Source organism: Crinia signifera, chromosome 4, assembly GCF_055691185.1.
Source record: "Crinia signifera chromosome 4, ASM5569118v1, whole genome shotgun sequence".
NCBI lineage: Eukaryota > Metazoa > Chordata > Amphibia > Anura > Myobatrachidae > Crinia > Crinia signifera.
Genome location: NC_139220.1, coordinates 295,012,892 through 295,037,445, shown reverse-complemented (window position 1 = coordinate 295,037,445; position 24,554 = coordinate 295,012,892). Strand labels below are relative to the sequence as shown.

The following is a 24,554-nucleotide window of genomic DNA, read 5'->3' as shown; positions in this document are numbered from 1 at the left end:
GTACTACTCACCAGGATAGGAGTCTCGGTCCTTGTCCAAGGTACTGAACTGTTTGTCATTGTGCCAGGATAAGGAGTCTCCAGCAGTGCCACGATATTGACCCAGCCGCAATCTATAGAAATCAGTCTCTGGTTCCAAGCGAAACTGGTCATACTCGGCCTTTACTTGCCTTCCCTGCCAGTCTTCCATGAGGATAAGAAGTTTATAGCTTTCTTGGTTGGTCAACCAGTAAATGTTCTCAAGACCCAACCAGTATTCACTGTCCAAGTTACCAAACCCATGCTGTGTAGCGGAGAGAGGGAAAAGAATGAAAAATATGGATGGGGAATGGCTGGGAAAATAGGAATACAATTACCAAAGCAACATGAGAGCAACGGCAGTAACAAGAGGATTACAAAAGATTGTGGGGAAATCCTAGCAAATAATAAATAAAACATGGTGGTTAGTATAGGATTTTGGATTTCTGTAGTACTATAATTTTATCGGATACAGTCATTGGCTCACCAGCATGATGGTCGACAAGCATTAGGTCGACATGCATTTAGGTCAACATGACTTAAGGTCGACATGAGTTAGGTCAACAGGGTCATTAGGCCGACATGGTTTTTTTTACTGTCTTTTGAGCCAAAATGTGCCGACAGGCGGTATTTCATGCCCTACCATCAACAAGTCATGCTGGGGCTGCAGTGGTTCGTTTCGGTGTCCATGTCGACACGACATGTGCCAACAGGTGCTATTTCATGTCCTACCATCCACTAGGGCGTGGTGGGAGAATAAAATAGTGTGCCGAGCGTAGTGACGCACGGTGCCTGAAGCATGGTAAGTGCAGCGAGACATGCAAGGGGACACGGTGCTACGTTTTAGTGTTTATGTTGACTGTGTTGACATTCCGGTTAAAAAAAAAGTAAACTTTTTCAATGTTGACCTTAACCATGTCGACCTAATGACCCTGTTGCCCTTACCCATGTAGACCTAATGACCCTGTCAACCTAAAGTCATGTCGACCGTCCTGCATGTTGACATTAACTCATGTCGACATAAATGCATGTCGACCTAATGCTTGTCGACCGTAATGCTGGAGACCAAATAATCCATACCCCATTTTATAATGCATCATTTATGATAATAGTATGTTTAAAACAAGACATTCAGCCTGGACTCACTTTGTAGTTCTGCCAGTCAGTGAAGAAATTGGTAGATCCATCCTGTCGCCTTTGTATGACTGTCCATCCCCCGTCGTTGAGCTCCTGCTCGCACCATGCCTGCATTATTTGGTTGCTACTCTGCGGTTTCAGCAGGTAAATGCCACTGGACTTTTGTCCTCTGGATAAAGCATCAGAGCAATCCATCCATGGTCCTATTTGTGTAGGTGACACCAAGTTTGTATGGAGAAACATATTGCAGGTTAACTATATCTCATTGTAAATGCTCTCAATCTGGGTCAGTGTCTCTTTGGCCCTTATTCTGATCGGTGCGGCCGGAGCCGATTATGCGGCCAGGACCGTGCGTGCGAAACCCCGCCTTCCATACGGATCGCCAACTCCGTCCGTATGCGGTAAGAAGCTGGCCGAACGGACCGCACGTGTATTTTTCACGGAATACGCCTCCTCCATCTAAGGGAACCTCCCCCATCATTCGATGGTCGCAGACCATCGAATGCAGGACCGAGTGCTCCACCAGCACCCGCAACCTCAGACCACACGGACATTTTTCCGTGCAAAAGCAGGGATCTGGGCGGGCAGCTGACATCCGTCGATGTCATATGGCCGCCCCCTACACGTGCGTCACGGCCGCATTACCATACATACGCCCAGCGTTTTCATGGGAACTCCCATGAAACGCGGGGCGTATGCATATGGTAATGAGCCCAAATAGCCCTTCACGCCCCTCTCCACCCCCTGTTCGGAGTGTTCACATATCATGCGGGATTTGGCCGTACGCCCCGCTCGCACATGCGCAGAGACAAAACATCGGCGGGCCGAACGCACACGGATATATCCGCACCGATCAGAATAAGGGCCTTTGATCTATAACCTTTCCTATCTAACTTTAAAACCATTTCACAATAACTTTAGTAAATTACATTTGTATCTTTCCTGTTATTTATGGTTTTTATTTCAGTTTATTTCTGAATACAGAGTATTTATTATCCGGTTATCCAAGTTATTCCCGAAAACCATAGTTTCCAGAATCTGTAACAGCAGTACTGTGGACATAATATGTAACTGGCACTACTTGGGACATGATATGTAACTGGCACTACTGGGGACATCTGTAACTGCACTACTGGGGACATGATATGTAACTGGCACTACTGGGGACATCATATGTAACTGGCACTACTGGGGACATAATATGTAACTGGCACTACTGGGGACATCATATGTAACTGGCACTACTGGGGACATCTGTAACTGCACTACTAAGGATATGATATGTAACTGGCACTACTGGGGACATCTGTAACTGCACTACTGGGGACATGATATGTAACTGGCACTACTGGGGACATCTTTAACTGCACTACTGGGGACATGATATGTAACTGGCACTACTGGAGACATCTGTAACAGGCACTACTGGGGACATCTAAAACTGGTACTACTGGGGACATGATATGTAATTGGCACTACTGGTGACATTATATGTAACTGGCACTACTGGGAACAAGATATGTAACTAGCACTACTAGGGACATTATATGTAACTGGCACTACTGAGGACATGATATGTAACTGGTACTATTGGTGACATCACTAACTGGCACTACTGGGGACATGATATGTAACTGGCACTACTGGGGACATCTGTAACAGGCCCTTCTGGACACACACACACACACACACACACACACACACACACACACACACACACACACACACACACACACGTAAGTTCAGTTTTATGCAGGTGTAGAAAAAATGCTGCAAAGTAAGAATGCTTTCATATATAGAAGTGTTTATTTTTATCAATTAACAAAATGCAAAGTGAATTAATGGAAAATCTAAATCAAATCAATATTTGATGTGACCTCCATTTCACTTCAAAATAGCATAAGTTCTTCTAGATACACTTGCAAGTAGTTTTTGAAGGAACTCGCCAGGAAGTTGGTTCCAAATATCTTTGAGAACTTACCACAGATCTATAGATATAGACTTGCTCATATTCTGACTAAAAAACACTTCTATCTATTTATCTATCTATCTATCTATCTATCTATCTATCTATCTGTCTCTGTCTGTCTATCTATATTTTTTGTACGTGCAGTTATTGTACCTAATGATTTGGTGGACTCTGTTTCCATAATATCCGGGGCTTTGGTGGTTGTCTTCACGACAGAGTCTAATGGTTCCTGGGCTATTTCCTTCCTGTTTGATACAACGTCTGTTTCTTCACCATGAACATCGCGGTTGTGTTTCTTTCCATCCGAAGGATTACTGGAAGTCTTGCCAGCTGATTGTGAATGAACTGAGACCTGGAGACATATTTGACATAAATTAGAAAAAGGTTATTGATGACAACATTTTTGGTGGCAGATATGTAGAAATGTAGCCTGTGATGCCTAGGTGGTTATTTGTCATTTGTAAGACATATTAACTACTACTTGTTTCCTACTATTGAACAGTACTATAATTGTTATTGGCCGTATTCAATTACCTCTGATCAATGATTGGTGGTAATTGTCTCGTCGTAGATTATGAGGGATTTGTCACTGAAACTGTGTTTTCGAGGGTACAGTTTTTTTTTTCGCGGTTAAAAATCAGTGAAACATTGGGAAAATATGGGAAATACATAATTTTTTTTGCATTTGATGATGTTTCATCTGTAATTGAATACTGGACTTATAGTGATACTCTATATTCACTGATAGACCATTGGGATACTTACAGTATATGTACAAAAGCAATGTCTGCTATCAGGGGGTTCCCCACTCTAGTTACAGGTATGGCAATCAGATATGGCTTTTAAAGACAGCCATATGGGTTTTTACTTTAATATAAAAGTGTTCACAGGACATTCCAGATGCTCGGCCATGCTGAGCAGATGCAGATTCTCGGTCACATTTGACCACACAAGTACATACAACTGTATAACAAAATTCCTTCAACTGTAGAAATGGACAGCCATATCATAGTAGGCCAAGTACAGTTGCACTATAATTGGCTGGCACAATAGTTCATGGGCAGCTTAACCCAAGCTATGCTTTAAATGTTTTAAGGTCACATATCCTTACTTGGTTAGCTTGGGGCCGACCAAAGTTCTGAAGGCACTGTTCCTCCAAACGTGCTATGATAACACTCTGATTGTTGATTAATGAAGCCAGAGTATTATATTTTTCCTGGAGCTCTCTATACTTTGAAGCCAACTCGAGAACTTCAGCGGTAGCATTGACTCCTGTATGCTCTTCCTGGAAGACTTCTGTTGACTCATTCTTCCTCTGAATCACCTCATGAAGTAACTGAGTATGGAGATGGCTGAGGCGGGATCCCATATTTCTGCTCTCTTTGCGGAGATGGTTCATCTCTGTGGCAACCTCGTGGTCAACATCTACCAGCCTTTTAAGCTCTTCTATCTCCATATGTTGACGGCTCAGCTCCTGTTTTAGCTCCTCAACCTCGCTTCTATTCACCCCAAAGGCTTCTGGGAACTTTGCAGTATTTATACAGACAGCTCCAGTTATCTTTTGATGTGGCACCACGAATGTGTAGGTGCATTTAGCTCGACTAGCTCCATTGTTCTCGGAATGTTCATTTTCAAGTTGTGGTTGGCAAAGGTTTGGCAGCAATGATAACCAAACAAAGACGTGGAAGAACATTTTAAGGACAATATCTGTTAGGTGTATAGATTTCACACGATACCTCCTGAAATGGAAAACAGAATAAATGGTAAATGTTATATTTGATAATGCCATCAAATTTCCACCAGGGGGTGCTCTACTCCTGGAAGTCATGATAAGAGATACTGTAGCTCCATTTAGTGTACTATTGCCAGTAAACCAGTGACTGCATTTTGGGCCTAATTCAGACCTGATTGCAGGACAATTTTTTTTCTCAAAATGGACAAAACCTTGAGAGTTAAACATGGGTGAGTTATTTTGTTTCGGTGCAGGGTAAACACTGGCTGCTTTATTTTTAGACTGCAATTTAGATATCAGTTTGATTTTTCACCTCACCCAAATCTAACTCTTCACATGTTACATATGCCCCCCCCCCCCTTGCAGTTCACATGGTTTTGTTCATTTTGAAAACAACTTTGTCCTGTGATCAGATATGAATTAGGCTAAATAACTGATAATACAGTACAGTGTATGGATATCATTAAATAACAAAATGCTTATCTACATGTACTTCGAATAGTCAGCAAGTAAATCCGCATGAACCAATGTGTCTTCAAACTGTAGACAGTTACAATATCTGCTCACCTTTTCAGGAACGGGGTCCAGGAGGGTGCAGTGGCATAGCTATGGCTCAGCAGACCCTGCCGTGGCTTGGAGGAGCCAGCGCCAGCGGGGTCTGTAGGGAGCGCACAGAATAAAGGAGATCTGCATAGCTGCAGATCTGTGATGTTGAGCAGCCACAGGCAGGGGGAGCAGCTGAGCTCATATCAGGCTGACCTCACACAGGGCCTTATTTTGGTTCATTCTTTCTGACAAAATCCTTCTTAGATGGGCAAAACCATGTGCACTGCAGGTGGGGCAGATGTAACATGTACAGAGAGAATTAGATTTGGGTGGGGTTTTACTTCAAAGTGAGATCTATATTGCAGTGTAAAAATAAAGCAGTCAGTATTTTCCCTGCACAGAAACAAAATTACTCACCCAAATCTAATTCTCTCTGCACATGTTACATCTGCCCCCCCTGCAGTGCACATGGTTTTGTCCATCTAAGAAGGATTTTGTCAGAAAGAATGAACCAAAATAAGGCCCACAGAGAGAAGCACAATGCAGCTACATGGCAGAGCTGCCTCCTATATTTACAGTGAGATGGCCCTGGGCTGGCTGTAGGGGAGCTGCAGAGCGCAGCTCCTCTCAGGAGAGTCAGGCCTTTCAGATCTGCGCTGGCCGGGTGAAAATGTGACTGCCCCTGTGAGTGACAGATGCTGGAGGTATGTCACATGTCTGAGGGGGCTGCCAGCAAGGGGTGGGGGGTTGGAGGGAGGGAGGGGTGAAGAAACATCTATAATAAGTTGGGGGGGGGGGGGGGGGCATGTGTTTGTGTCAGCGTTCTATCTTTCTACACATTTTAACTCAGCTACATGCTGTAATGTGATATGATGTGTCTGTATGTATGGTACAAAAGAACCTATAATGATAATCCTGTCATTTGCCCCTGATGCTGGCACCTATTCCGCACACTGTGTAGGGCTGTGTGTGTTCATGTATGTAGGTATATATATGGCTGTGTGTGCATGCTTATAGCTATTTATGTAGCTGTGTGTGTTGGTGGTGAAAGTGACAAGTACGTGGCACCTCGGGCAACTATGATTTTACACCCCTGCCCTGGCAGCGCATGTCATGAGACTCATGCTGCAAGGTAGTGCTCCCATTAGTTTAAGCTGTACACAGCAGCTATGTATATCCTTAACAAATGGGAGCACTACCTTGTAGTGGGCAGGGACAACTGGAGCCACCCGTTTACTGCCTCTCTCCATGCCCTAAGTATTGCAACAAGCATGCAACCCCTGGCAATGAGCGTGTAATCCCTGGCAATGAGCATGTAACCCCTGGTAACAAGCATGTAGCTGTGTGTATCTCCTGGCAAGGAGCATGTAGAGAAGAAAATGTGGTACTTCCTCATTTTTGAGGCCACAGCTAACGCCAGTTACGTAAGCTGCTTTCAGAATAGCACGATTGTTCGCTCACCACGCTTCGCACCCCCCCGCGCTTGCTCGCAACACAACTTTACTAAATATAATTGATGGTGGCGAGGACCCAGGCTGGTGCAGGTTACGCTACTTAATTTCCGAAGCGTAAGCTGTGGCCTTAAAGATAAAGAAGTACCGATAATGTATATGTTAATTATTATTTTTTTTGGGGGGGGGGGAGGGGGGGGGAGGGGCGCCAGAGATTTTTTTGGCTTGGGAGAGCAAAATTTCAAGTTACGCCACTGGGAGGGTGGTATAGTGTATGTAGAGCTTGAGCATCTTTCCAACCCTCAGATGACTCCTCAGTTTACGTCGTGTCGGAGAGGGGAAGTGACTCCGCCATGTGGAGAGATCTGGAGCCACTAGTGGTAGAAGGTGACATACCCTATGTCTACACAAGGCAGGATGCTGGAAATCACCCAGTACATTTTGTACTAGCGAGAAGGTTTCTTTTTTTTCTGGAAAGACAGCCTTGTATATTGGGACAATGAAAATATTTTGCTGTAAATGGTTTACGGCATGCAATGCGGAAAGGCTATGTAGCCAGATGAACAACATTGAAGGAAAAATGGAAAAAGGAGAATACTTTTCAAAAGTGCATAGGTCTAAAGTTCATGTGGGGAAGCGTTCCTTGTATGGGACGTTCCTTTTTCAACACATTTTCATTTAATTTCACTTTGAAGTGATGGTTTCTCAAATAAAATATAATAAAATATTGTCAAATATGAATGTTCATTTCTGTACAGTAACCACAGCGATACTCAATAGTAAAATGAGCCTTTTTGTCCGCAGAATATATGCAAACATGGAACACAAGCAATTCTGCATTAAACAGACAATTACTGAAGGTGTATTACAGCTGAGTAATACCCCTTTCAGACATTTTTCAAAACCCGGGATTGTACCGGGTTTAAAATCCCAGGTACTACAGGTATATCTGAAAGGGGTGTAGCAAAACTCATTTCCATTAAAAACAATAAAATACAGGGTGTTCGCAAAGTCGCTGTGCAGTGAAAACAGTGGAGAAGTGAAGCAGTGGAGAAGATGCCCACGGCAACCAATCAGCTGTGCCGTATAATTTTATAATATGCAAATTAGAAATGTTAACTCAATGCTGATTGGTTGCCATGGGCAACTTTACCGCTTTGCTTTTTCACTGTTTTCACTGTTTATGAAAAGTACACAGTGACTTTCCAAACACCCTGTCCTTTCTATATTTCAGCCTATGTAAATAGTTGTTATTGTGGAAGCAGTTAGAACATATTTAAAAATTAATAATTAAAAAAACAAACTTAAAGGATTTCAACCCCCCCCCCCCCCCCCGGGCCACAGGCTCAGAGAGATACAGGGGCCTGAACTCACGTCATTAGGCCAAAAACAAAAACCTGTTTGTCCATCTGTCCATTCTACCTGCTATTCCAAGTATTATATCCCCACGGCCAGTCCAAAATGAGGTGGGCGGGATTATTTATTAATCATTTCTTATACAGCGCAACAAGTTCAGTTGGGCTTTACAATTGGAAACAGACATTTCTACAGGTAGGAGGGCCCTGCTCACAATCTTAATATCTATAGGGAACAGGCATTGATACACAAGGATAGGCGTTATCTATTGCATAATGGTCATGAGGAAGTGTGTCGGGGGGGACGTGTTGCTGAATAGGGGGGGGGGGTGTCAGGCAGGGTGAGTAGGTAAGTACTGTAGGTACTACTCTATGTGGTCATTTCAAAATAAAGATTAAAAAGTATACAGAGAATTACTGATTAAAGAGCTGAGGTCTTACTATCAAATAAGATCAAAGATTAGGTGTTATATACTATATGTAGCATATAGAGAGGTGCTATTGTGCATTTTATATACATATAAAAAGGTGCAGCTAGTGAGAGACCTATTCCATATAAAAAAGAAAAGATATTGTAAAGAATATCGGTTGGCATCGCACACAATTTTGCAGGGTTCAGTTACCCATGAGAGAGAAAGTAAAAACAGATATTTCTGCTGGTAAGCGGAAATCTAGGCAGCGCTCCAGCCTTGGCCGGGTTCTGTGTGGTTGCAAATATTCCGTTGAAGTTTGAATCACTTCTCATGTCTGGTGAGATATTTCCAGGACAGACTGAATATGGGAGCTGGAAATGGGTGAAGGGATGGAATACTTCCAGCATACTACTAGCCTGAACATGTCGCACTATAGACTATACAGAGGACCAGCGGCAGTAGTGCCCGCCATGTAGTGAAGGGGGGAGGGGGGCTTATCACATATAAACATACATGTTATCATGTATGAATATATGTGCTGAATGGTTCCCTCAGAGATCTGCAGCACTGTACACTGGGTGGCATGCGGTGCCTGGGATTCAGTAAAAGGTTCGTACACCTCTAAGGCCGCCTCCTTTGAAAACTAGCCAATAAGAGTCTGCGGCGGGGTTATGAATACAGAAGTGCACATGCCGGGGTCGGGATCTAGCCCATATACTGCATACATGATAACGTGTATGTTTATATGCACCAAGTGGACCCTCCCCGCACTACAGGGTTGGTGCTGCAGAGGAACCCCTGCCATGTGCATATACAGCAATCAGAATAACCATCACATATGGTGGGCTGAGTGATTACACGAGTTAAGTTGAATTGTATCATCATAGGACCACTAAGAGCCAGCCCTAGGCATTGGCATACTAGGCAATTGCCTAGGGCAGCAGCTCCTGGGGGGCGAATCTAAGGGTTGGGGTGGTCCGGGGGTGCCGGCATAGGCGTGTGCACGTGGGGTGCACAAGCACCCCTAATGACCGGCTCCCTCCTACACAGACTGCGGCAGCAGCGGGAGCTATCACTGCAGTCTCTGTTCGCGGCAGCCACTCCAAAGATGGTCGCCGCCTTGAAGAAAACAGACACTAGAGGCTGGAGCGCTGTTAGGAAGGAATGCCCTGTCTCCTCGCCCATCAGCGGAACCATGGGGGAAGAAACACCTTAATCCCCCCGCAGCAGTGCCGTGGAGGAATTGCAGGCAAATCTGTTTCTCAAAATCCTCCTGCGCAGGGCAAGTACATTCCTCAAGCCAGAGCCTCTCGGGGTGCGCTCTGTACAGCCTGGATTCCTCCTACAGGAGGTCTCAACTTCAGGTCTCCACTTCGCCCTGTCCCTGGATCCACTGACCACCCTGACACCCTTCAGCTGCTCCCACAGATTGGTGAGTGCCTAGGGATCACTGCACCCATCATCCCTGGTGTTTGACCCCCCTGTACCCCCTTCACCTGTGTGTGACAACTTGTCCCCTGCTACCCCCTTCCTCTGTGTCTGTGAACCTATCTACCCCAATTTCCCTGGTTTCTGATCCCCTCTTACCCTTATGTGTGGGTGTGTGTGACACCTTGTACCCAAAAAAAATGTTTAATGGGCATTACGGTGTGTGGTATAACTTGTAATGGGCAGTACGGTGTGTGGCATAATTTGTAATGAGCATTACGGTGTGTGATATTATGTGTAATAGGCATTACAGTGTGTGGTATAATGTGTAATGGGCATTATGGTGTGCGGCATAATTTGTAATGGGCATTACGGCCTGTGATATTATGTGTAATAGGCATTATGGTGTGTGATATTATGTGTAATAGGCATTATGGTGTGTGATATTATGTGTAATGGGCATTACGGTGTGTGGCATTATGTGTAATGGGCATTATGGTGTGTGGGATTATGTGTAATGGGCATTACGGGGTGTGGCATTATGTGTAATAGGCATTACGGTGTGTGATATTATGTGTAATATGCATTATGGTGTGTGGCATAATTTGTAATGGGCATTACGGCGTGTGGCATAATATGTAATGATCATTACGATGTGTGTCATTATGTATAATGGGCATTACAGTGTTTGGTATAATGTGTAATGGGCATAACAGTGTGTGATATTATGTGTAATAGGCATTACGGTGTGTGATATTATGTGTAATGGGCATTACGGTGTGTGGTCTAATGTGTAATACCACGCGCTTTTTGCCACGCAAGCGTCCAACCTGCTTGAGTATTTGGATCTGGGACCCACATTACCATATTTCTAGATTTGCCTATGCTTGGGGCCCTGGCACTTCAGGCGCACCATCAGAGGTGTGTTGAGGATTCCCTAGAATGACGAGGCTCACCGAAAATGCAGCGAGCCCACTGCATATAGTGGTGAGCCTCGCCGTTTTTACTGCCTCACTCGTCGTTTCCATCTCATGCGGGGGGGGGGGGGGGTGGGTGGGCGGCAGCGAGGAGGTGACAGAGGGCGGCAGCTGGCTCCGTCAGAACGGGGAGCGCGACATTTCGTGCATGCCCGCCCCCTTCTGGGGAATGGTGGCGGATGGTGATTCAACAGGAGCATCTCCAATGAGAGCTGCTCCATCTGTAGAGTGACATTCCACCCTGTGGAAGGCTGTGAATGGACCCCAAAATCTCTCCAGCTGCAAATCCATCCACCACTCATTCACCATCTGTGTGTGTGTGTGTGTGTGTGTGTGTGTGTGTATACTTACAGTAAGTATGAAAAACCACCTTTCCAAAAAAATAAACATGAAAAAGTCCTGTTGACCTTTTCCATGTGTTGAGTTTTTGACTGTCAACCTAATACACGTTGACCTATCTACCACCTGCATCCCACCTACGTTTGGTTACCACCCCCAAACCCCGACTTCCTATCAATCACCTTGCGAATGGCTTGCGAATAGAGTAATCAATGATTTTTTTTACACTATTTGAACTCGCACGTGCGCAGTCTTTCGATAATCAAACACCGTGCAAAGTCACACCGAAGCGATCAGGTCTGAATTACCCCCTCAGATTGGGCCTCATTTAGATAGTAATGTGCTTTGGCTTATTGTACAGGTGCATTTAAACAAAGCGAATAATGGACTTACTTAGGGTATGGGTCATTAGGTCAACAGTCGCCAGTCAAAAAGTCGACACATGAAAAAGGTTGACATGCATTAGATTAAAATGGTCAAAAGGTCAAAATGAAAAATGTCAACATGGAAAAAGGTCAACATGAGTTTTTCATATACAGTATATTTTTGGGGAGTGTCTATGTCAACATAGGTCGACACGGACACCGTACAATTGAACCGCGTCCCTTCGCATGGCTCGCTGAGATCACCATGATTCGCTGAGCTTGGCACAATATTATGTTCTCTCTCTATGCCCATTGGGATGGTAAAGTATGAACAAGTCTGTTTAAAATAAAATAAATATCATGAAAAATTGATGTTGACCTTTATCCATGTCGATATTTTGCTTGTGTCAACCTTCTGACCATGTTGACCAAATGCACATTGACCTAGACATTATCAACCTAATGACCGCATACCATTTTCTCAGTTCTGTGCCGTGTGCTAGGCCCCCTGGATGCTACAGAGAGCATTTGAAGTTTTGCGATTTACGGCAGATGTACAACGGATGCTATGGGGTAGATGTAAGAAGCAGTCATAAGGGAGGAGAAATAAGCCAGCAGAGAAGTGGCCATGGCATCCAATCAGCACTGACGTAACATCTATCATTTGCATAATATAAAGTTATACCAGGGTTGCGGACTTTTTAAATCTTCTCCGGGAGAAGCCTGGAGAGGAGACTTTCAGCTGGCGTTCGGGGGGCGGAGCTTGAGCGTACCTTCATTAAGCCCCGCCCCACGAGGGAAAATAACCAGATTTGCCGATCACCGCTGAGGGGGTGGGGATAAATTAACACTTTAGCACCTCCCCCTTGTCAGAGATCGGCCAATCGGGTTATTTAAACGGCGCGGGTAGGGGTGAGGGTTATGATGTACAAACCTTCGTGGGAAAATGTTCTCTATAGGATTAAGTTTCACTTGCTGTATAGTGCAATAATTATCCAAACAATCCAAAAATCTATTACCAAAAGCTGTAGGCAGGGTGTTCACTAAACATTTGTCCCAATAAATCTTATTTGTCCGTATCAACAGTGTTTTTTTTTGTGTTGTGGGCAGGGCTTAAAGTGGTCCAAGGGAGGTGGTGGAACTCACCCCTCTACACACACCTTTGCGTGCCACACCCCTAGCACCTCCCACCTGACAGAAGCCACGCCCTAACTCTACCCTTATATGGTACCAAGGGTATATGGCAGGGTGGCGTCTCAGGTGCTCAGTAAGCTGTGATGTTTGCAGCTTACCGAGACAATTTGAATGAGGGCCTGTGTGTGTGTGTGTGTACAGTATATATATTTACATAAGGCACCTCCAACACAGCACTTTCATTACTGAAAAAAAAACAAAGCTGGCTACATTATTCCCCAAGGGACATCCTACAATCAAACAAATGAATGAATGAACCAGGTGAATTGATTACCTGGTGGTAAATAATAGCTACTTCCTGGAATCATGTCCTTTCCCTCAGCGTCCGCATGGGTAAAGGGCAGGTGACTGCAGCTCTTCACCTCTTATCAGCACTGGAGGAGGTGGGATGGGCTAGTTCTCATCATCCCTCTTAGCCCCGCCTGCTGCCTCATTATTATGCATATTATTTTTATGGCTGGCCAGTGGCCGGACTGGGAGCGGCTTTCTGAGGTGGGTGGGGGTGGCACACTGTGTACGGCTAGCGGGGTAGCCGTACACAGTCTGCTGGGCTGCTGCAGTGCTGGCTAATTTGACAATGCCGCTGATGAGAGGACAGATGCTGAGAGGCAGTGAGCCACGCTGTCTGCTTCTCAGCATCCTCCCTCCTCTCATCAGCTTCATTGCCATAACACTGCCTGTGACTGGAGGGACATCACATGGGCGTGCTGTGGAGGCTGGGGGATGCTCCGCAGGTTCTGGAGGCTGAGCTCTAATATTGCTTAATGCAGCCTGAGCCAGCCTGCTGGAGGAAATCTATAATTGTGGCCGTGCCCGGTGGGCAGGAGGCGGAACTGAGTTTCAGCTTCAATTACAACTGTCGGAACTCAGTTCCAACCCGTTCCTGCCCAGTTTAACCACTGGTTGTGGGAGATAAATTGCTAAGAGCGTGCTTCCGCAGGCAGTCCTTAATGGTCGCTGGTGCACAATGCAATGTGCAATTTATTTTCTAGTCAAAATGAGGTAGAGACCGAATGAGGCAGAACAGCTTGCAATTTTCAGCCAAAATCGCTGGTCGCTAATGAACATGATACACTGAGCAATATATTGCTGAGAGATATTTAGCCAAAATTTCTCAGCGACCATATTGCATTGTGTTTACACAGCTTAACCCAAACCTTCCTCTCCACACAGCCTAACCATCAGTTCACTCAATAGTGCCTAAACGTAATTTCCCAGAATCCTTTGTAAGCGTTCCCAGGGGAAGACAGGACATCATTGTTGCCTCTGTGACAGCACTGTGGTAACATTGTATACATTGGCACACTGCACAGTTTATAGTTTCTGCAGCCACCATGTATGTAAGGTGCAGGATTACACAGGAATATGGTGACGCCACCTGATGATTTCGCATTTTGTGTACCGCTCTTGTGTTACCGAATGTCTTGTCACAGCTATTTGTATGTTATCAGTACGGTCCCTTTGCTGGCATCCTTTACACAGTAAAATAATGAGCATCAGGCTAACGAAGCAAGGCTGACAGCGAAAAGATAAGGTGACAGGATGCAGGCCTGGGAATCAGGCCACATTGTAGTATGTAGCCATAAGGTCAGCAGTGTTTATAGGACGGGGTTAAAAAACTCCACACGGCTATCTGAAGAGTAAATTAACTCTTGTAGGCCCAGATATGTCCCAGAATCCTTTGAGACTACACATTAGTAGATTGTAGACTAAAACTTGGATTTGTTATTGCAAAGCGGTCCTGTAATAATGGGATCTGAGTATTTGCCTTTCTGGGATGGGACACGGGCATGCAGCTTTATATAAGTGCGGCAGGCTGTCTGCAGTGAGGTGGGGCAGAACCTTCCTGGGATGGGACACGGGCATGCAGCTTTATATAAGTGCGGCAGGCCATCTGCAGTGAGGTGGGGCAGAACCTTTCTGGGATGGGACACGCGCATCCAGCGTTATATAAGTGCGGCAGGCCATCTGCAGTGAGGTGGGGCAGAAACTTTCTGGGATGGGACACGCGCATGCAGTGTTATATAAGTGCGGCAGGCCACCTGCAGTGAGGTGGGGCAGAACCTTTCTGGGATGGGACACGCACATGCAGCTTTATATAAGTGCGGCAGGCCACCTGCAGTGAGGTGGGGCAGAACCTTTCCTGTCATACTCCAATATACAGTAAGCCAGAGATGTGACTATATAAAGTACTAGTAAGCTCAATCAAAGCTACTGCTTTGAAAGCTAGTCTTCTACCTTGTGATTTCCTCTGTGTTTTGTGCATGTGTGAGAGAGAAAGAGATGTAGTTTCACTCGCTGCCAATTTTGCATTATTCTAATCATTTTATAGGCAAAACTCCCCAGCTCAGCCTCCGTCCATTGCCTGCCCAGATTCTGGAAACTGGCACTGTGTCACATTAACCCATGGGGAGAAAACCCCTCCAATATGCAGGGACTCACAGGTAGAGAGTTATCGCTACAGCTGCCCCTACGGGCGTCCATACATACATACATACATACATACATACATATTGAACATAAAGTGGATATTCTCATTAAATATGAAAATATCTGCATAATCAAGAGTGTTAATAATCAGGCAGTACTACAATTATTAAAGCCCCATACACACTATGCTATATAGTAAAAGATAGCGCTCACAACTCCCTTTCCAAGCGATATCTTTTACTACATTGCCTAATGTGTACACTGAATATTGTGAGCGATACACACTCCCGGCATCGATACGGCACCCTCCCTGGTCCTATATGTTCAGATGAGGAAGTTCCTCATTAACAATGTCGCTACTACTGCCACTTCCTTCTCTGCCAGCATTGGTGAGTGTGTATGCACTTGCCGATGCCATCACCCCATTGGATCCCTGATGCCGCCAATATCGGCATCAGCAGGGATCGACTAGCGTGTAAGGCCCTTAATACGTACGCACCTAAGGGTGAGATGTACTAAGCCTTGAAAAGTGATAAAATGGAGAGTGATAAACCTCCAACCAATCAGCTCCTACCTCTTTCTTTTCAACCCCAGCCTGTGACCTGGCAGGTAGGATCTGATTGGCTGGTGGATTATCACTCTCCATTTTATCACTTTTCAAGCTTAGTACGTCTGGCCCTATATGAGAACACTATATTAGTTTTGTAATTGTTACCAATTCTTTTTTTTAACTGACATTTAGGGGTATGGTAGCAACCAATCATATTCCGTCTCTCATTTCTGTATTGTATTGTAGACAATGATAGAGAGAATCTGATTGGTTGCTATGGGCAACATCCCCTCGCTTCATTTTAGTTACCAATAATTAGTTATTGCGAGTAAGCCATTTGTATAGAGTGGAATAAGAAAGCAGCACTTACTGTGGAGATGACTTATAGGAGTTGGTCCCAGGCAGAACCAGCGCCATCCCCGCGATGCTCAGTCTGCACTGTAGGTCTCTGATCTCAAAGTGGGAGCTGTGAAAACTCTCAGCGTTTATTTAGGACTGAGGGCTGGGGATTGGCGGCTATTACAGATAATCCCTCCGCCAGCCCTCTCTCTGTAAACAGGAATGTGAACTGATCAGTGCCTGTATGACAGTAGCAAGCTGCATTATATCTCAGGTCTCACATTAATGGTGTCCACACACTGGGGGGTTTCTGGGCATTTTCTAAGCGATCTCACTAGATCGCTGATGCTGTGTACACATAGCGCAATTCAGTGTTATTTTCAATTCGATTTGGACTATATAGATACACCATTGGTTGAACTGTACTTTTTTTTATACATGCTTATACTGCTGGAATAGATGGGAGGCTCCTGAAAATTGGGTGGCACTCCCAGGCCTCAAAAAGGTGGGCAAGTATCCCACTCTCCCCTGCACCCTTCAAGGCCCCGCCACCCCCACACCCCGCCTTGGCTGCCCACAGTAGAGTAAAAGGGGGCAGTTCAAGGCAGCTATAAAAGCACCCTGCACATGCAATAAATTGACTGATTTTTTGGCACTGTATATAGTGGAGAGCAGAGCCACAATGATGTGATTGTGAAGCCACACCCCAGACAGCTCACCCTGCTGCTGGTCCCTCCATGGCCGGCGTGAGACACCGCAGTGCCTCAAACGGGGGGGAGCCCAGCCGCTCACCTGCTCAGCGGGGGGTGGAGTTTATGCGGCGACCGCCGAGTTCGGGGAGGGGGGGGGGGTGTTGCGGCCGCCGCTGCTCCATGTGTGGGGGGACTTCAGACCTGCCCCACCGCTCACCCGCTGTATGGCAGTGGCGGGGGGGGGGGGGGGGGGAGAAAGAAGGGGGGGATGCGGCAGCCACTCACCTGGCACCAAGGCGGGGGGGGGGGGACCTGCTCCTGAGTGCAATCTTCCAGTGGCCGGAGACCCCAGGCAAATGCCTAAGGATGCCTAGTGGTGGCGCCGGCCCTGGGTTCCGCCTACCATGCAGCATCCTCCAGGTATGACTTATTTTAATTCCCTTTCACAACACACCTATAGGAAAGTTTTACATCACATGAACACATCTACCTTTCTTTTTTGTCTCTCCAAAAGTGTAACTGACTATGCGGAGACATAAAGTAACAGCCATTCAGCTCCTAACTATCATTTATGGACTATGCTTGGAAAATGACCGTTGTGAGCTGATTATTTGGTAGTTTGGGGAATATGTATCAAAAGAGAGAAAGAGAAAGAGAGAGAGAGAGAGAAAGAGAGAGAGAGAGAGAGAGAGAGAGAGATACAACCAATCAGCTCCTAATTTCCATGTTTCACGTTGGGTTTGAAAATTGATAGAAGCTAGTTGGTTGGTACATTATCTCTCTTCTCTGTATCTCTTTCTAATATATGGTTCAATATATGTGGCAACCCGAAGCTAATGTCATTTTTAGATGACGTTAGCTGTTTTAGCCTATAGCCCTTTCTCTCTCTTTGGATCCCATCCAACAGTCGGTACCTGCACATGATTGATATCACTTCCCCCAGAAAGGCTCATATCCGAGAGGCTGTCCTCTCAGTACAGCTACAGTATGTGGCTGCTAGAAATAATAAATGACAGGACCCCCACTGTTACCATTAATACATAGGGATTTATTTACTATAATGGGAGTTCGATTGAAGATGGGATGTTGCCAATAGCAACCAATCAGAATGTCCTTCTTTTTTATTTAGCACCTAGTAGAACAGGGGTAGGGAACCTTCGGCCCTCCAGCTGTTGTTGAACTATAGATGCCAGCATGCCCTGCTACAGTTTTGCTGTTTGACCATGTTAAAACTGATGCAGGGCATGCTGGGATGCGTAGTTCAGCAACAGCTAGAGGGCCAAAGGTTCCCCATCCCTGTTCTAGAAGATAATAGAATCTGATTGTTTGCCCTTAGGGCTATTTCACACTCCCCGGCTCCTGCCGGGCAGAGAAACTCCGCACGGCCAGAAAGCCGTGCTGCACACAGCAGTTTGCAATGGTAGGGATGGCCACAGCTGGGCAGCCGTCCCTTCCAGTGGTGGGATCCGGCTGCAACCGGGTGGCCGGGCCGTGGCCGCCCCGTGTGAATGGACACAATTAACTACTCTGTCTGGCACGGCTTTTGGCCGTGCGGGGTTTCGTTGACCGGCAGGAGCCGGAGCGTGTAAAATAGCCCATAGCAACATTTCATCTTCAATCTCATTTTAGTAAATAAACCAAATAGACCCCAGCATTGTGGATGGGAAACGTAACAAAGAAACATATTCATGATAAAATATAACAAAATGCTGCAGTTCCACTTATGGCCACAAGATGGGGACTTCTTACATGTACCATACCATCTGTACTGTAGGTGGCTATGGTATAAAACATAGACTGACTCATGATAGACAGTCATATGGTCGACCACTAATGGTCGACAGTCAAGAGGTCGACAGGGTCAAAAGGTTGACATGGTTAAAAGGTCAACATGGTCAAAAGGTCGACGGGTAAAAGGTCGACATGGTTAAATGTCGACATAAAAAAAGGTCCATGTCTTTTGACCATGTCGACCTTTTGATCATGGCCAACTATCGCTTGTCAACCTTTAAACCCTGTGGACCTTTTCTATGTCGACCTTTAGACCCTGTCGACCTTTTGACTGTCAGCCTTTTGACCCTGTCAACCATTAGTGGTCGACAGGGTCAAATTAGAGTCAGTCTATGATCAGTATGGATACCACTGTAGGTGAGAGAGTGAAAATGTAAGAGGTGATAGCAACCAATCCTTTTCTATTTTAGCATTACTCTATTGCATCCTAAAAAATGATAGACAGAATCTGATTGGTTGCTATGAGCAATATCACCTCTTTTCAGTTTTAGTAGCTTTACCCCGTAATGCAGGGCTGGGGAACCTTCGGCCCTCCAGGTGTTGTTGAACTACACATCCCAGCATGCCCTGCTACAGTTTTGCTATTTGGCCCTGCTAAAACTGTTGCAAGGAATGCTGGGATATGTATTTCAACAACAGCTGGAGGGCCCAAGGTTCCCCATCTCTGCAGTAATGTCTATATTACATTGATATATTTTGCATTTATCCTGCTAAAACCCAACTTGTCCTTCCCGATCCACCTTATATTCATTTATTCCTCTCTGTCCGTACTGAATCCCCATCGCTTCTCTCACTTTGTTACGTTCCTCAGATGCTAAGTAAACTCAAGCCACACAATAGGTATATAGTATATCTAGGAGTGCTCACCAGTAAAACCCAGGACTGTCCGTGGTCCTGGAGATGATCAGAGCCGAGGTCTACGGTGGGACAGGGCAGTGCAGCACCCATGCAGACAGGACTTCTTACTGATTGCAGAAAGCTTTCTATATTTCTGTAAGCAAATAAAAAATGTCCTTCTTTTCATATGTTCCACAGGAATTCAACGTTTTCTTTCCAGAAATTCAACCCAAGGTTTGGCTGTACAATAATATATTATGGGGAGAAGCCAAACCCTGCTTATTGCAGCATTTCAAACAGAAGTGTTTTTCTTTTTTTGAATGTGCCTGTCCTCATCTTGCTCTTTATAGAAACTGAATATTTCCACCAATTACCTGCCAAAAAGACATACATTATTTATGTTCTGCCGTTTTCTGTATCTTTTTACGAAATCAGTAAGGAAAGCTGTGTCTATAAGCTAGAGATGTGCACTGAACCATGTGCTTTGGTTTTGGATCTGGTTTTTTTCTAAGAAAAAAATGCTGCAAACAGCAAAATGTAATGTGGCTGAATTATTAACCTCCATAACATTCACTTCCAGTACATTTTCACCATCTCACAAAATTGCTTTCACTAATATTGGTCAAAGGTTGCAGTGATCTGGCTGGCTACTAAGCAACAGAGCAGCAGCACAAACACAAGGCACATCTAGGAAACATTACCACACGGCAGTGGCAGAAAAGTGGTGCAAGATGGAATTGTCCTTGGGACAACTTTTTTCTGTTCTTTAAAAAATGACCAACTACTCACTTTGACTCACATTGCGCTTATATTAGTACGCCACTGCCTGGCCCTGAATGCACACAAGTTTCTTTTGACACACTGCTGCTAATCACTTCGCTAATTATCATTATTATTAATTACACACAAACCAAAAAATCGGATAAGGCGCTCCCACTTGGGGTATGAGGATGATGTAAATGTTCTTTTGGTACTTGTGACTTATATGGGCGCCCAATTTTCTTCATCGCACCTAAAAATCGCATCAAATCGCATCGCATACAATCAGATTGCATGCGATGCGATTTGACGTGATTTGCCGCGATTTTAATATGTGAAGGCACCCAGATGCCTGTTGCATATGTGAAATGGCCCCCCAGACCCCATTTTTAATTGTATACCCATCCTGATGGCTATTTTCTCTTCAAGGGAATTTCAAGGGAAATCGCGTCAAATCGCATCAAATCGCATGCTTAGAGTACTGGCATACAATTTTAACATCGGGCGCCCAGATAAGTCACAAGTACCGTTCTTTTTATTTTTTATTTTTATATTTTTGACAGTAGATTTGTCCTCTAGGCGTTTTTATACCTCAAAGAAAACACAGAAAAATACACTTCTCATAGTGTGGACCATCTGCAGAAAAAGTATAGGATATTTTCTATTTTTCACTAGATATTTTTCCGTACCACAAAAGGGCCTTCAACTTAGGCCACAAGATGTCTCGCTTATGTAAATCAGATGATGTTATTTCAATAAATGCTCCTCCAAATCACGGGTGTACCTCGGGTTAAAAGATTAAATGCTCCACATAGTGTGAATATGTAAACATTTATTTATATAAAATCAAAAACATATAAAAGCCAACTGGCATAGTACCGTGTCTGGCCTTATAATCAAGGCTATTGGTATCACATATACGTGGAGGAAGATGTATCTCAGAGAGATCCCGGGTCTCTACAGAAGGTCCACCTCCTAGAAATGGTCCAAGATGTAAATGCCAGAAAAAGTCCAGACTTCACGGTACCAATGTCCTGTCAGTCCCCACCAACGCGTTTCTGCTTATAGATAAGCCTTCCTCAGGGTGTCTATCATTATTATTAATGACCAGTTATAGAGTACATACACAAATAAGCAGCTGAGCTCATATCAGGCTGACCTCACACAGGGCCTTATTTTGGTTCATTCTTTCTGACAAAATCCTTCTTAGATGGACAAAACCATGTGCACTGCAGGTGGGGCAGATGTAACTTGTGCAGAGAGAATTAGATTTGGGTGGGGTTTTTCTTCAAAGTGAGATCTATATTGCAGTGTAAAATAAAGCAGTCAGTATTTTCCCTGCACAGAAACAAAATAACTCATCCAAATCTAATTCTATCTGCACATGTTACATCTGCCCCCCTGCAGTGCACATGGTTTAGTCCATCTAAGAAGGATTTTGTCAGAAAGAATGAACTAGAATAAACCCCCAAGTGAGGCCATCAGTATACACCAATAAATTGTCAGTGCTGCCTTATATTTCTGTGGAGCTCTGGGATGCACTGTGGGAGCTCTGGGCTGCACTGTGGGAGCTCTGGGCTGCACTGTGGGAGCTCTGGGCTGCACTATTGGGCAGTTACAGCACCAGAAAGAAATAATGCTGCCCTGTATTTGGTTCCACTGACATCAATTACATTCTGAGCAGCTCCAGTGTATCTGTGCATGGGCCCCAGTAATGGGTTGACAATGGTTAATACTGCCCTTGGGAGCTTTGGGTTGTGTATTGTATTGTATTGTGGGTTGTATTCTGACTAATGGTCAGAATCAATGTATTCATCGTCAGTCTAGTGTGTGCCCTCTGTCGGGTTTCCTATGTGAAGTGCCACTTGTATCAATGCAGAAGGCATTTATATTAGATTCAAAACATGTCAGTGAAGATTACATTTGGCCTCGTTTTGGAATCCAAACCTATTGGGAAAGCTCAAGTTGTGTCATGGGTTCACTCGGAGACTGGAAGTTTGGGTGGGCTCAGTTTTTGAAAACCAATATCTTCTACAAACGTAAAAAATGGCATTGTCTAGACATATAACAGTTCGACATCAGATGTATCGATAGTTGATTGATTGACAGGTCAAAAAGTTGGGTTCAGTATGGTTGACAGACAGTCAAAATACTGACATGGTCAAAATGCTGACAATGTCAAAAAGTTGAAAATGTCAAAAAGTTGACAATGCCAAAATGTTGACACGGGATAAAAGGACAACATTTAAAATGTCGATATGTTAAAATCTGTACTTTTTTGGTGTCCATGTTGACAAAGGTTGACATGGACACAGTATAAGTGTGGAGCATCCCCACTGTTACTATTATAATCTGGCTCTAAACCCCCTTGGATCGTGAAGTAAGAACAGTTATGTCGACTTTTTGACATTTGTATTGTGTCAGTATTTTGACTGTCTGCCAATGGTTGTTGCACTGTTGGTAAATTGACTGCATCCTAATAGATCAACAGTGTAAAAAGGTTGACAGTTACATAGTCGATGTGGATTTAAGTAGACAGGGTCAATAAATCAAGAGGGTCAAAAGGTCAAAATGCAAATGGCTGATGCAAAAAAGGTCTACACATGTGGTTTCTGTTATTTTTATCTCTAACCAAAACCATCCACCTTGGGCCTAACCCTCCCTAGTGCCTAACCCCAAACTTCTCCTTCCACAGCCTAAGCCTGACTATTCACTAATTTCCTAATTCCTAACCACCACCCCTGCTGCCACCCGGCCCTGCTGTGTGCTGTATATATCTTTATTCTTTATCTGTATATATATTTATTTACAGCTGTCAGCATCTTATATAGCACAGAAGTTTCTGTCAGTGTCTTATATAGCACAGCAGATTCCGTCAGTGTCTTATATAGCGCAACAGATTCCGTTACAGCGTCTTATACAGCGCAGCAGATTCCGTCAGTGTCTTATATAGCGCAGCAGATTCCGTCAGTGTCTTATATAGCGCAGCAGATTCCGTCAGTGTCTTATATAGCTCAGCAGATTCCGTCAGTGTCTTATATAGCTCATTAGATTCCATTACAGCGTCTTATATAGCACGCAACAGATTCCATTACAGTGTCTTACATAGCGCAGTAGATTCCATTATAGGTTGTTATATAGGGCAGCAGATTCCGTTACAGCGTCTTATATAGCGCAGAAGATTCCATTACAGTGTCTTATATAGCGCAGCAGATTCCATTAGTGTTATATAGCACAGCAGATTCCGTCACAGTGTCTTATATATGCAGTAGATTCCGTTACAGCGTCTTATATAGCGCAGCAGATTCCGTTACAGCGTCTTATATAGCGCAGCAGATTCCGTTACAGTGTCTTATATAGCACAACAGATTCTCTGTTACAACGTCTTATATAGCGCAGTAGATTCCATTACAGGTTGTTATATAGCGCAGCAGATTCCGTTACAGCGTCTTATATAGCGCAGCAGATTCCATTACAGTGTCTTATATAGCGCAGCGGATTCCGTTACAGCGTCTTATATAGCGCAGCATATTCCGTTACAGCGTCTTATATAGCGCAGCAGATTCTGTTACAGCGTCTTATATAGCGCAGCAGATTCCGTCAGTGTCTTATATAGCGCAGCAGATTCCATTACAGCGTCTTATATAGCACAACAGATTCTCTGTTACAGCGTCTTATATAGCGCAGCAGATTCCGTTACAGCGTCTTATATAGTGCAGCAGATTCCATTACAGCGTCTTATATAGCGCAGCAGATTCTGTTACAGCGTCTTATATAGCGCAGCAGATTCCGTTACAGCGTCTTATATAGCGCAGCAGATTACGTTACAGCATCTTATATAGCGCAGCAGATTCCGTCAGTGTCTTATATAGCGCAGCAGATTCCGTTACAGCGTCTTATATAGCACAACAGATTCTCTGTTACAGCGTCTTATATAGCGCAGCAGATTCCGTTACAGCGTCTTATATAGCGCAGCAGATTCCGTTACAGCGTCTTATATAGCGCAGCAGATTCCGTTACAGCGTCTTATATAGCGCAGCAGATTCCGTTACAGCGTCTTATATAGTGTCTTATTTTTTAAGTTTTTTCTTTTCAAATGTAACATGCCAACACATGTTAGCCACGCTCCCAATTCATTACCAAGGGGCACAAAATATGCCCTTGCTCCGGGCACCATGGCACCTAGCTACACCGCTGGTCAGGTGAGATGGAATGTATGGGCTCCATGTGTAA

At 44.6% G+C, this 24,554-nt stretch overlaps 1 protein-coding gene across 2 annotated transcripts in view; it reads right to left on the bottom strand.

Moving 5' to 3' along the window:
• The window catches only part of ANGPTL6 (angiopoietin like 6), a 28,162-nt gene that overhangs the window by 3,112 nt on the left and 496 nt on the right, over positions 1-24,554 (bottom strand). Inside the window, exons 2-7 of one of the 2 annotated variants that reach the window (XM_083185060.1) lie at positions 19,593-19,716; positions 16,274-16,452; positions 4,235-4,862; positions 3,277-3,475; positions 1,164-1,357; positions 12-282 (exon numbers count right to left, since the gene is read on the bottom strand). In XM_083185060.1, coding sequence (XP_083041186.1) covers positions 12-282; positions 1,164-1,357; positions 3,277-3,475; positions 4,235-4,862; positions 16,274-16,320 — 1,339 coding nt within the window. In that variant the 5' untranslated portion in view covers positions 16,321-16,452; positions 19,593-19,716. Of the gene's footprint in view, positions 1-11; positions 283-1,163; positions 1,358-3,276; positions 3,476-4,234; positions 4,863-16,273; positions 16,453-19,592; positions 19,836-24,554 lie in introns of those variants that run through there. The other variant, XM_083185059.1, reaches the window with a different exon arrangement.